This window comes from Amphiprion ocellaris, chromosome 18 (assembly GCF_022539595.1).
Source record: "Amphiprion ocellaris isolate individual 3 ecotype Okinawa chromosome 18, ASM2253959v1, whole genome shotgun sequence".
NCBI lineage: Eukaryota > Metazoa > Chordata > Actinopteri > Pomacentridae > Amphiprion > Amphiprion ocellaris.
The window spans coordinates 28,683,642-28,697,727 of record NC_072783.1 but is presented as its reverse complement, the minus strand read 5'-3'; the positions used below and the strand labels follow the sequence as shown (position 1 = coordinate 28,697,727).

The 14,086-nt window shown below is 38.4% G+C and overlaps 1 protein-coding gene across 2 annotated transcripts in view; it reads right to left on the bottom strand.

Annotated features, from left to right (window-relative positions):
- The window catches only part of LOC111567306 (BRCA1 DNA repair associated), a 30,288-nt gene that overhangs the window by 8,948 nt on the left and 7,254 nt on the right, over positions 1-14,086 (bottom strand). The window contains exons 9-18 of one of the 2 annotated variants that reach the window (XM_023268316.3): positions 13,927-14,000; positions 12,826-12,961; positions 12,222-12,279; positions 7,745-7,830; positions 7,397-7,602; positions 7,227-7,314; positions 5,107-5,184; positions 4,873-4,913; positions 4,244-4,327; positions 1,054-1,111 (exon numbers count right to left, since the gene is read on the bottom strand). In XM_023268316.3, coding sequence (XP_023124084.2) covers positions 1,054-1,111; positions 4,244-4,327; positions 4,873-4,913; positions 5,107-5,184; positions 7,227-7,314; positions 7,397-7,602; positions 7,745-7,830; positions 12,222-12,279; positions 12,826-12,961; positions 13,927-14,000 — 909 coding nt within the window. The remainder of the gene's footprint in view (positions 1-1,053; positions 1,112-4,243; positions 4,328-4,872; positions 4,914-5,106; positions 5,185-7,226; positions 7,315-7,396; positions 7,603-7,744; positions 7,831-12,221; positions 12,280-12,825; positions 12,962-13,926; positions 14,001-14,086) is intronic. The other variant, XM_023268317.3, reaches the window with a different exon arrangement.

Below are 14,086 nucleotides of genomic sequence, written 5' to 3'. Positions count from 1 at the left end.
GATCAATATGTTTATGATTTTACAGACTATTAGCAGTCTTAGCTAACCTACACAGGCATATAAAAAAAAAGCTGTTTGATCCCACAGAGGTAACTTCAGACACCCGAATGAACCCTTCTAATCATAAGAATTTTTTCTTAACATCAAATTTTCAAAATAAATTCTTTTAAGTGACTAGATCTTAACCATTTGATGCACAACATGGGTCAAAAGTGACACAAATCTAATGGAAATTGGGTATCTCCTGACCCACACTGTGCATCAAAGGGTTAAAAGTGGATGCACTGACAAAAATGCCAGAGGCAAATTTGCAGGAAATTAGAAGCAGTGTTTAAATTTATTTCTTTGTTTCTGTATGAAGTAATGACTGAAGTGCACCCCATTAAGCCTGCATATTAGCCATTTTATAGCTAATTCTAAGCTGCTGCTCTGCACCGCTAAACTACTGAGTTTATAACAGCAATGTTGTCCAACAGCCTCACGATAAACGGATAAAACAGCTGCGAATTTGGCAAAATTTCCATTTAACAAGCACAACAGAAAACACACATCTCACACACTTATTCTTGTCTGTCAGCTGCTGTGCAGTCAATCGTTTTGTTTCACACTGTCAATCACAGACGCAGAGAGAGTCTTCTTTCTGAAAAGGGGGCGGGGATAGCAGCAGTGTAGCTACATTTACAGCTACAGACATTGAACAGGGCTTGAACCAAGGGTTATAAAGCCCTAGCTTTTGGTAGGGATCCAAGAAAACTTTCTGTTAATCCAGATGAAAGGAAATCTGGCATTCTGAGAAGGAATTATGGTTTAAAAATGAAAGCAATTTCATGCACCGACTCTGTTTCGTGTTTCTGTCATAACTGGTTTTCACTGTCAGAAGGTGGAGACAAAAATTCAGCACGACAGGTTACAAATTCTTTTTTACCTAATTTATAGTCAATTAATATACCAAACAAAGTCTCTCTAATAGTTGCATTCTACATAACAATATGAACATAACAATGCCGTGACAAGCCATTACCCATGTCACATTATGTTATTGTTCAGGTTTACCTGTAGTCATGTCTGTAAAAGGTCCTTGGAAGCAGATGTTGAAGCCCCTCATGAGCAGCTGAAGGCAAAAAGAACATGTAAGGTAAAGATTAAATAACCTACTGTGAAATGTTTGAAAAACTACACAATTTTTAAAGTCAGGCAAAAGAAGACATCTATACAGTGAAATTAACCCTCAGAGAATGTTCAGGAGCTCTGTATGAGAGCAGTCATCACTGCTATTACATTACAGCCGAGTGTGTTTCTGAACTCTTCACCTGTGTAAGAGTTACACTGGGAGAGCTGAAACACTTCTCTAAGCGTCCTGCAATTTACAGCAGGGCTTCCTCATTTACCGTGTAAAATAAAGCCTCTAGACCTTGTTCTTTTCTTTTTTTGCTCTCACTGTTATACTGTAAATTCAGGGACGAGTTGAACAGAAAAAGCCACCTTCACTGAAGTAATATCACGCTTAAAGCACGCAAAGAAAAACGACCCGCTCGACACCAGGGACACATTGTTTTATTGCGCTCAGGGTCAAGAAGCTTGCTTGAAATGGGAACGTAAACTTGTTTCCTTGAACCATGGTAGCCACAGAAAAGGAAAAGCGCAACTCATATCACAATCTCATATGCAGAGTTTGGCTGGATGGAAGTGTTCAGAAGATAAATGTCCATGTGACTGGAGAAAGAAATACTAATTTCTCTCTCCTCCCTGTATGTCCATAATGATCATTAGCCAGAGGTGCTTGGTGAGATGAAAAAGTGTTTCTGTTACAGATTTTTAATTTAGACAACACCTAATGTCCTTCAGGAGGTATTAGAGTGTGATAACGTGCACACCTCTCTCTCTCACACTCACACACACACACACACACACACACACTGAGATTTTCTTTGAGTGATTTCCTGAGCATCAACATTCTGGTGACAGACTCCCTGCCTCTCCACTTCATCTGTTAGTCTGTTTGTCAGACCGGTGCAGGTGACAGAAAGTGAATATGAACAGGACAATCTGTCTGGCTCCATCAAAGTGCCGGCGCTGCGTTGAAGCCACTTAAATAAGCCTGAAATTACTAGCTAATTCAATTAGCGGAGGTTCTTCAAAGGCAGCGATACGGCCAACATGACATCTAGCCATTTCTAATTTTCCCCCTCAGTGGCAACAGAACCGGTCCTGCTGGCCTTACACCAAGAGGAAAATTACAATTAGGTTTCACAACAGGGCTGGAGCTAAGAGGCTGGTGCAATAGGAAGAAACAAGTTCAAGTGCTGCTTGAAATTGGGACATTTTATTTGATTTTCTTCACAGAATCAGACAGTTGTTTGTGACCACAAATTGTGCTCTTGCAAACAATAGGGACGGCAATAACTGCCAATAATAGCAGCTGTTAATTTGTTGATTTGATTTGCTTTTCTTTCTTTTCTAGAGAGGTTTTTGTTGTTAAAAATGACTGCGTTTCAACTAGTATTAAATCAGTCAGTTCTTCAGAAACATAAATGAGTGTTGTTGACATGTTTAGAGTGATTGGCTGCCTTGTGTCACTACACAAGATCTATAATCTACAGTACAGAGGGATGATAATCTGATAGAAAGAACTGAAGTGGAAAATAATGACAGTTATTATGATAAGTCCAAAGGGTGAATGAAATGGAGTGCAACTAGCGTTTATATGGTGAGAAAGAGCAGTGCCTCTTCACTAGATATTGTATGTAAAGCTGTTTTTGGCTCGCAGCAGTGCTTCAGTATGCCGTTAAATTACTCGTAAACAGCAGACTTTAGGGATAAAGTCCAGTGGTATGATTGGTGTATTTTATTATTATATTAAATTATAGTTTTGTTGATTAATTTAACGGGGTAGTGCCCATAACAGGCACTGCTGTAAATGCCTTGGACAAATCAGAAGATAGAACTGAAATAAAAGTTATTGAGATTACTTATAAACACGCACGCAAAAAGAGGGGGGAAATGAGATTATTATTTAAAGGACACCCTTGTCTTACATTGTCTCTCTCTGCTGTTCAATTTAACAAAGTTCAAAATGACCAGAAATTACGAAGGACTTTCAAATTTCTGTTTGTAACAGACCCTCAATTTTTTCCGCGTTTTTTTTTTTTTTAATGGTACATGATCACTTACCTTGGTTTAATATAGCCACACAAAAGTTTGGATTGACACAGACAATTTTTACAACCACGATCGGCAATTCTTTCACTCAGACACAAACGTGAACTTTTTTGACACCTGCTCTTGCATTTACCCGAGACTGCAGAGTGGAAGAAGCTAGTAGCTAAATCTGTAACAAAGCTGGAACAAATGCTTGATTTACGTTGTATAGGGTTGCTGACACATTTCATGAAAACCAGAAAAGTAAAACTAAATAAATACACTAAGAGCTGAACAGTTTTTTTTTTCAGATTTCCAGACAGGTTGAAATATTTTCTTATTGTTAGCAGAAGCAATAAACCAGATCATCATTGAAAGTTTTGCTGATTGATTAAGAACTTAGACTATCCTTCTCTTTTTTTTAAGTATTTTAGCCATTATTGGACAGAGACAGTGGAAAGAGGCTGGTCAGGAATGGAACTAGGGACCTGTTCATATGGTAGGGCCACCCCTTCAAGTATCCAACTTGACTGGATAAATTATGAAATTGATCTTGGATCTTGAAAAGCCTTGAGCGCACCTTTTAAATATATCACAGTATCAGATTCGATCCTGTTCATTTAATTGTGAAAAGCCAAACATATGATCAATATGCGAATTATTGTGCAGCCTTAGTTTCAAAGTCACTGTCAATTAAATCTGATCAAATCACACCCAGACAGCTGTAAAAAGGGCTTAAGTTTTAAACAAAGTAAATTACAAGGATAATATTTAAAGATGTGCTTTTCTAAACCTTAACTGTGATAGTTTCTTGTTTATTTTAATGTTATAGAGAAAGGCGTGTAGCTACCCCTGAACTTGCAAAGTGACAAGAGCACAATTTTGTCTTTTTTTTTAAAAAAAATATTTAAAGCACATAAATCTTTCACACCTGAATTTTGAAAGGAATAAACACAACTTTCAAGACGCTATTTTAAATCGGCAAATCAAGTGTTGTATAAAATACATTGCCACTCTAACATTCTGGACTATAGCTTGCAAATGCTACTTACATTAATTAAACACTACATAACTGACAGTCCTGTTCAGTGCATGCGGGACTCACATTGCTGTTGTCAGTAGTACGAGCTCTCCAGGGACCCTGGTGGTTGAATCCATTCACCACATCGCCTCTCACCTCAAATGGACTCTGTTAACGAACAAAGTAAAATGACTTCATCATGTGTACGTCAATCTGTCACAATGATGTAAAACTTTCCTGTTGTATTATCTTTTAAATAAGTCAAGCAATTATTCAGTCTCATCTAATACAGTGACTAAATGCAAATAAGGAGACTGCCAATAGTTATTTTAGTTTTTTCAAGAGCCAGCCATGCTTTTAAGAATATACTGAACATTCTTCAATTTGACAGTGTTCATCTTTTAATTGTAATGAGTGCATTTTTACATAGACTATATGAGGCATGATAAAGCTTATAAAGTGGCACAGATGACGGAGAAATAATTTTAAATTAATGGCTGTACTAAATAAATCCTGGCAAAGGATTACAGCAGCATATCAAAGAACCAGATGTAGGGATTGCTAAAGCAAATGGATGACAAACAATTCATGAGGTATCACAGCAAACGGCATGGAAAGATTCATCATGCAGCCTTAATTCAACATTGAGACTGGGAGAGATGAAACTGGAAATCACCGGTGTGCAAATTCAAGGAGCACACAGGCGAGCATACCTCATCTAAGAGCTTCTTTTGTTTGAAGCACTCAGTAATCCCTGCGGAGAGGAGAGAAGAACAGAAACTTATGAGCTTATTGTCACAAGCACAAACACTATTCCGGTGACTCCTGTATTATGCAACAGTCCTTTTATTCCAGCCTGTCCCCCCACATCACGCTGTTTTGCATTTAGTCATTGTTTCTAAGCGCATCAGCGATAGCGCTCCACAATAAAGTAAAGTCATACTTACACTGGAAGCTCACCACCCACTTCCTGCTGGCAATGCCAAGGAAGTATTTCAGTGTGCGCTCACAGACCAGTTGTTCATCTGGCAGAGAAAAGAGAACAAGCAGAGATGTGTGAAAAATGTGCAAGAATACATGTATGCCCTCTCCCATGCCTGGATTTAGTAACCTAAAATTTAAGTGATATAAAAGAGGTTTAGTTTGATTGATGGCTGGATATGTAGGTTCAGAAACAGTACATTTTGATTTAAGTTCTGCTATTCTGGAGATATTTTATAAGTAAATGTAAAAATCTAGATAAACGAGCCAAGACGAATGTACTAAATGACTCTTGGGATGTAACAAAGTGGTGGTGCTGGAATTGTGGAGATGAGTCAGATCAGAAAAAAAAGACCTGACATGGCAGTGACACAGAATGAGCGCACAGTAAATTATAGTACACAGACGATCATTATGTGCAGATGTGAAGCGCTGTGTGCTGTTAGAGACGATGCTGAGAGCTTTAATGTGATGGAAAAAGAAAAAAAGAGAAAAAAGCACAATATATGGCTGTATCTACTGCCCACTCTTCCCAGAAATTACATTTTTACTATGTTATCACTTATACTGATTACATTTTAATTACTTGGGTAAATCTTGGTGGTAAGGTACTGTAAGGAACTAAATGTTCTTCCGTATCATAACGTTTGCAAGTACAGTGACACTTTTTTAAACTCATAGCTGTAAGATATTCTATAAAGGCATCTTAAAATTTTTTTAATCTAAGAGTTTTAATTGTTGCGCTATAGTTGAGATAAAATTTAGGATTCATGCTGATGCAGAAGATGCAATCAGATGCCACATGGACTAATAGGTTACTTCCTGAATAGATTTGGGACTTATTGTACAATATCAGTGTCCCATGCATTAAAATTAAACCAACAAAGTTTATTCTGATGACTTAAAGCAAGACATTCTACATTTTTTTCTCCTGTGATTAAAAACACCTCATATACAGTAGGCTAGGTGAATAGGTTTATTGTTAGGCAAGACTGTAATTGGATTTTATCTGTCAGAAATTTTGACTTGTATGTCAAATGGTTAACAAAGACAGCAAAAGACAGTCAAGTGTACCATATTTCTTGGAGAGACTCATTGCAACAAACTTGTGTGATGCTGAATTAATTTGATTTTGCATTTAGTAAGAAATTTAAATACACTGTTTCTGTTGTTGCACAGCGTTGTCATATGCCACTCAAAGCACAACTACCATAAACTATTATTTATTAAAAAATTAAACATGTTGATTAAAGTTCAGGCTGCACGGTGGCATGGTGGTTAGCACCACACCAAAAATTAAACCTGTTAATTAAAGTCGATATAAGTTAGAAAATAAAACATGGTGGTGTAATAATGTGTGAAACAGAGGGTTCACTGCTGGATAGTTTTACTGTTTCAAGCCCTAGTTATAATCAAATCCAACAATTTGGTCACAACTCATTAAACCTGTGACAAGAGAAGACAAAAAGTTCGTCTTCCAAGTATGAGTCAAGTGCTGGCTATTGACGTTGCTCAAAGAAACTACATTTTGAATGATTTCCAATTAAATCCTGCTAACGGTTATAATGCGAGACCTACTGCTCCTTTCCAACCTTTAACCATGAGGATCAAGAGACCCACCAGTCCAGTGTTTTGGTTGCCTGGGAAACAGCTGCCATTAAAAAAAAAAAAAAAAAAAAAAAAAGACTTCTGAAACAGTGACAGTTAATATGGTGCTTTGGAGACAGCGAGCTTTGAAATTAAAAATAATCTATCAGAGAGGGTAATTAGCAACAAGCGGATGAATGGAGGAGAGAGCGTGTGGGTGAGGGAGCAACGGAGAGCTTATCTCTAAGGAGCGCTTTAGAAGACGCACAAAACAAGCTGTAACTACATGTAGAGAGAAAATGTACTTCTGGAAATGCAAATGTTCACTCTCGAGAGAATGTGTTAAAACTAGAAGTAGAACTGGAAACAATTAAAGTGAAACTTTAGGAGCCAATTTAATCACTCTGTTGTGTATCAAGCAAATTTTAAACCACTGATTGAAGTCTACTGCATCAATTTATCACTTCTAGCAGTTAGTAAATGGACAGAGCATACATACCTGTTCGCATTATGACATGAGTCACATCTGGGGTCACCTGGGAAACCACACGGGCACCAACTCTCTTTGCAAACTTTTTCACCATTATCTGTTGGCAAAAACATCTAATTGGTTTGTGCATTCTACAAATGACTGCGCTCAGTGAACGTATGAATCGACTGAACAGGCACCTGCTCATTGGGGCCTAATCCAGACGACACAAGCAACAGTTTAGCTTTACATCCATCTTTGGGAGGGCTGTTGTTTTCTTTGTCTTCATGCCCATCTGATGGTGAACTGTAGTTCTTTAGTGCTTTGGATGCCGAAGTCGGACCTGGCATTTTGGAGCCTCCAGAGCCTTTTACACTCAACTCTGTGCATATTGAGTGCGGCACTGCTGAGGAAGGAGACAAAAACAGGCAGAGAATCATCAACAGTTAGATAGAACCTCTGGCCAGACCCATTTCTCTTTTAAAAACCTCATTACCATACAGTTAGGCACCATGCAGTAGACAAAACCAAATCACAAATAGCCTTACTGTTCTCTGTGATGCCGCCATGCTTTGATACATTGGGCTCAATGACTCCTGCATTTGGGTCTTGTCCTGCATCTGGAACATGCTTCCTGCAAAAGAAGACGTACCAATGAACGTTTGTGGAACACCGCAGTACACTTCCCCATCAGCAGCTTCAGGGATGACCTAAGCTGATCTGTTCGACTGGGGCTAAATAACACATTTTTAAAATGATTTGAAGTTTCGCTCTATTCAAAACAGGTTTCGGTCAACGCTACCTCTCCTGTATGTTTGACCTCCAAGTACAGAATGATGTGCTATATGTTCAGGGTTTGACACTAGGCTGCTCTCAGATTATTCTGGTAAAAAGTTTGGAGTTTAAAGCAAGAAACTTGAAGCCTGCATTGCAGACTGAGATAGGACTTTCAGTGATATATGGTGACATCTTGTATCCAGTGGGTAAACTTTTGAAATGCAAAATATTTGCACAGGCATAGATTCTGGGTTCTTCAATAAGGAGGAGGGTGTGGATGATATTTTTATGAATTTTCTAACCAGATGATTGAACTTTTTTAATGGAAAAATCATATCAGACACACATTATTATTCAAAGCAGGGTATTTTTATACATCTTCAAACAGGCTGGTGGGTGATGTTTAAGTCTGATCCATTTCAGATTGAATTTTCTTATATTTAACTTCATCTAGACCAGCTAAACTTGAATATTTTGCTGATGCTTATCACATCCTGTCCAAACCTCTACACTGCAACAGTCCCAGACTGGACTGGACAGCACTTGCACTGGATATGACATAAAACACTATACAGCAGGGAAACATCAAAGGAAAGCTGTGGCCCGGGTTATATATAAATATATATTACTTTGGCTTTAATAATTTGAGTGTAGGTTCACTTTAGGATACAGTGCAGAAAGCAATAAGAAAGTGACACATTCCACTTGTGCATAAGACATCTGAAATGAAACAATGACTGTGATGTCTCTTCATTTTCATTTTGAGTGTGTTTGCCTCCACATAAGATGAACGCTGCAGCCCTTTTCATACTTTCAGTAGGCAGAGCAAACTGGACAAGAAGGGGAACACACTGCAATTAAGTTTTATTATGTAATACTGAGCTGTAAATGCTTCCCCGGTGATGCTCAAACAGGGATGTACTGCAGTTTGCAGCTTTCTTCCCTTTTAAGTCTGGTCTTTAGCAAGAGAAACATATCATCATTTAGATCAAGGACACAAGACTGACCTAAACTTCACACTTTGGCCATAAAAACATGTCTAGGGTTACCTTGTCTGCACATTTCTGATCATAATTGTGCTGCATTATGTTGTAATTGCAGGTTAATGTACTGTAGCCATGCAGCTGAATAACAGCAATTTAAACGCAGAGTAATTGTGTCCTTTTAAAGCAACAGAAAACATATCGCTGTAAAAACACTGATTCCAATGTCACATGCCATCATTTAGTCATAATAGATTACAAGCTATTCTATATCTAATACAAATAAAATTTTGGAAGTTCTCCTTGCTTGTCTGTTGGGTTTTTTTTTTGGTTTTTCTTCTTCACGGAAAGATTCCAGTATTACTGATAACTGGCAGCGCGCCTGTACTTAAAATTACCTGTCCCGAAGTGATAGCAGCTCATTGAACACTTATACTCCAGTGCCAACTATTCTTTTCAATTTCACTATTGCACTCCTTTTTAATGTAGAACTTGTACTTCTAAGCCCCTCCGAGTGTCATCCAACTCTTTCCACCGCTCCCTCTTTCTGTTGCCCGGAGGACAGCACTTAGAACCCTGCGAGGCGAGAGGTTTAGGGGGGGCGGCATTCAGGCGGGAGAGATAAATTACTGTGGCAACACAAGTTTCCCTCTAAGTGCTCTAAATGACATATAAGATGCAGTCAGTAATGACTTTTTTATTCTCCACAGCATAAGCAGATTCTGGGTTCATTAGCGAGATTATCCGCCTGTCCTCTTGAGATGCATCACCCTCTGAGAACAAGCCTAACAACACACACACTCACATACACACTCACTAAAAATCTCTTTCAGTTACAGACTGAAAGAGACCAATTACATGCCACTTGTTCCAGTTATTGTACTGCTTAATGTGGCTGTGTTGAAATATAGCTTCATTTAAAATTTATTAACAATGTATACAGCACTCTTGTGGACAGAAATGCGACGCACTGAGGCATCTATTATTTAATTACATTTGTTATTGAAGTTTAAGTTTGGAGATTGTCACAACATGACTTAAGGCCAGTATCAGGTTAATTGGCCTGCTCACTAAATAAAGAAAACCTCTTCTGCTATTATACTATTCTCATATTCCTTGTACAGTCAGTGGTCCGCTTACTTTTTTGGTATTTAGGTTTGTTTTATGTTTATTCACTTGCTGGCAGAGAGTTTGTTGAAAAGATCAATAACACTCTCATATCTGGATGGTAAATTTGAAGAAGCTGGTTAACTCAGTTTACTACAAAAACCACAAACAGGATGAAACAGCTCTATCATCAATGATAAATTTGCATTTTTTTTTCCAACGCGTCAAACTGTTGCTTTAAATGTACTCACTGACAGTTACTACAAACACAAAACTGATCAGACCAGAAAGACTAAAAGTTGCTTCAAAGCTCTCTATCACTTTTAATAACCATGCTATCAGATTGGTGAATGTCGAGGATTGCCAACATCAAGAATGTCCTCTCTGCAGGAATGCAGCTACGATGTAGAACTGGTTTCTAACAGTCCAATTCCTGACAATCACTCAGCTGTGATATCATCAGCTCCTCTAATCACTTCCTGCATTTCCTGACAACTGGGAGTTGAAGCAACATTGTGCAAATATTTTACCTCAAACAGCTTCAGAGACATGTCGATGACACACTGAAATATAATAAAGAACAGGACCTCTCTTTTGGTTGTGAAAGTTGTCAACTTGCTAGTTTTTCATCACGACTCGTCAGCCTATTTCAACAAAAGAGATAGCGTCTGCTCTCCTCCACCTGTAATACAGCTTCCAATACTGGCATCTACGATATAGCGTGTTGAAGTGGCAGTTCAGTGCGAGAATTAAATTTTTCTTTCTTCACTGTGTTTGTGCTGTGATTCAAGACCCTAAAGTTAGAAGGCTGAACGGCTCAAAGTAAACTAACATTATGCAAAATAGCAAGCTTTATTCAGCTGAAGCACACATAAAATTAAGTTGCCTGTTGTTGCAGACAGGAAAATTGCTGGTTTCTATTCAGAAGATGATTTTGCAACTGCGTTCCAGTACCCTTCACCACTTGAATTTAGAGGCCAGCGGAATTTAAAGCACCAGAATCCCGTAAGTACCACTTGTGGCCGCGCTGTCCCTGCTCAGCAAAAGTTAATGCTGGCCAGCTCTCACATTAGACAGGAGTTGCCTTAGCCCTCTCGCAAGCCGCTGGTACACTTGCACATGTGAACTGTGACGTCAGCAAAGTGTCCTAACCTTTTGTACTCTCTCTTTAGGCACGCTTGACTTGCTGCTGACAAAAATACAGCCGACACTGCTGAAACAGCAGCAGTAGAGGCAATGTACAGAAAGCATGCCATTTAAAAACAAACAAAATAGCCGTTCTTCCGCAACTTTCTGGAGAACATCTTTTCTTTCCAAATTTTTGCAACAATCTCCCTCTTTGAGTTCTGTGCCTTCTGGGAATCCCTATGCTCCCGCAGAGATGGACTGCAGATGCCTGTAGAGACAGACCTGCTCACAGATTTGTGCCTGCAGCTCATCCATTCTGCAGATGCGCCACACCTGCCAGGTTGCGAAAACTAGGAGGGGCGCTACCACACAAAATGACACTAAACCACACAGTGCACAGCTAGTAATAATATAACTTGCATAAATGTAGCTTAATTGCCATTTATTTGAGATATGCTGTGGTTTTACATAACGCCTATTGCTTTTAGTGAGATGCTGAAATTTTTCACAATTAAGCAATGAAGCTAAAATAAAGTATTTTTGTACTTTTGTCTTGCTAAAAAATTGTGTGTTCACAGGGATGTTAAACATCACTGTAAACACTCATTTTCTTCTTAGATTTAGTTTATATTTTGTGTTGATGGTTTCTGAGACTTTATTGCTGCAATGTGATGAACATTGGGTTTATGCTATATTAATTTAGATTCTGCATTTTAGTCATGTTTACATTCTTACATTTATGTCTCTGTTGGCTATTTTCTCACATTCATGCTATTATTTTTGAATCAAGTAAAACATGTGTAATGAAATATGTTATTTAAATCAAATTTCAATTTTTTTCTTTCACATTTATGTGTTGTTCAGTGTTATGTATCACTTCTTCAACATCGTTCATAGCCATCAACTCTTCTCTTCATAAATGCTGCAGTTTATAGTAATGAATTACACACTTACTAACATAATCTCTATGCAGAAACAGAAATTTCTATCCAGTATCATTAAATAATCCACCCTTCCATGTCTTACTTACCCGTCTAACCCTTGGCCTGCATCCTGGTCACAAACATGAGATTTGTGAGCATCTTGGCCTGAGGACATGAAATTACCATCAAATTAAAATCAGCTTTGAATACTTGCACAAAGCCAATCCATGAGCTGAACTAAAATAAACACTTTGGTTTGCCAAGATATGTGAACACATTCCTTTGAAACAAGACAAAGATACAAATAAGAGTATCTTCACTTTGATCTGCTCTTCATATTGAATTTAAACAGCAGGCAAATATTCATGCTCAATCGCAACAAAGTCACTAATTCCACTAATAGCACAGATCATCTGCAGATTATTTTTTCAATTAATTATTTTGTAAATTAAATGTCAGAAAATACAAAAAAATGCCCATCTCAATTTCTTACAGCCCAAGGTGATGTGTTCAGCTTGATTGTTTTTCCAACGCTCCAAGATATTCTAATTAATATCAGAGGAGACTAATAAAAATCTGCAAATATTTACAGCTGAGAGGCTAGAAACTGAGTTTGAGCCATTTTTTCTTAAGAAACATCGTAAACAATCATTTCATGAATAAATCTTCCCAGCTCTAGAAAAAAAGCACACAGTTTTACCATCTGCTTACCTGTAGTTTTGCTGTCCTGATGGGTTTCTGAGGGGACTTCTTTCGCCGGACTTCCTTCTTTCTCCTGAAGCACCTCTGACACCAGAGCCATCAGCTTCTCCAGCCTCACCAGCTCCTTCTGCATTTCTATCTTTTGCTAAAAGAGCAGAAAACACAGTAAAGTACAGCAGCTTAAAATTCAAAATGAGTCACACATTTTATTTTTTAAAAAGCTGCAGCAACATTTAATGCCCCCAAAAAAAGAGGACCACCCACTGGCTGCATATTTGGAGTCTTGCACTGATGTATGAAAACAATTAACAACTGTCAGTCAGTGACAGCTACACTCATTACTAGAAGGGAATGGGTGCTTTTTGTGCCAGAGAGCAGATACTGTGCTGAACATATGGCAGAATAAGTGAGTGAGAAGACGATTGTGTAATATTTATATGAGAGAGAAGTGACACCGGCTTTTTCTACGGAGGCTGAAAGAAAAAAAACAGTCTGTTGGTTTATAACTGTGTGTTTTGCTTCACTAGACTAATGCTTTCATTATTTTAATTTCTTCCATGGAGTTTACAGTGCCAGTGCATTGATTATGTATACAGACAGACAACAAAATAATAGCAAAGCTCTGTATTCTCAGCTGTGTGTAATCCTGGGCCCTTTCTAAAGCCCAGGGCGTGAAACTTGAACTCCCCAGTCAAATACAGTCGACAGATAAAAGTGAGCGTGCTGGAAGACGGATGAGGTAGAAAACAAGAATCATCTTCTAGGCGGCATTTCCTCTAACGTAAATGAAATGCAATTTAGAAAGCTGCTGAGGGGGACATTTTTCACTGAGCGAGGTAGTCTGTCATCCAGAGGCTGACAGTTGGGTTTGGGGAAAATGTGGTGGCTGCCCTCTATGGGGCGTAAAGTGACGGTGCATCACTGGAGGCACAATGAAGACAGGTAACGCTGACCAAGCAAAATGATTCTAATGCTGGAATTAATGGAAAATCACACTCTGGCAAGGACCGAATGTTGTTAAGACACTGAATTGACTGTCGTTTTTTTAAAACAAAGGGTGCATTCAAACAACTATACATGAAAGCAAAGAAAGAATCTAATTATATTTACCTGTGTAACAAGGACTTCACTTGAGAATTGTGATGATTCAAAGGAAACACTGGTGTCATTTACTGGGACATCACCTGCAGAGAGGCAAAAATCTGATTGCTTTGTGTCCGCAATCTTTACGAATGTATTAAAACCCAGGGACACATACATTCTTGCAGCA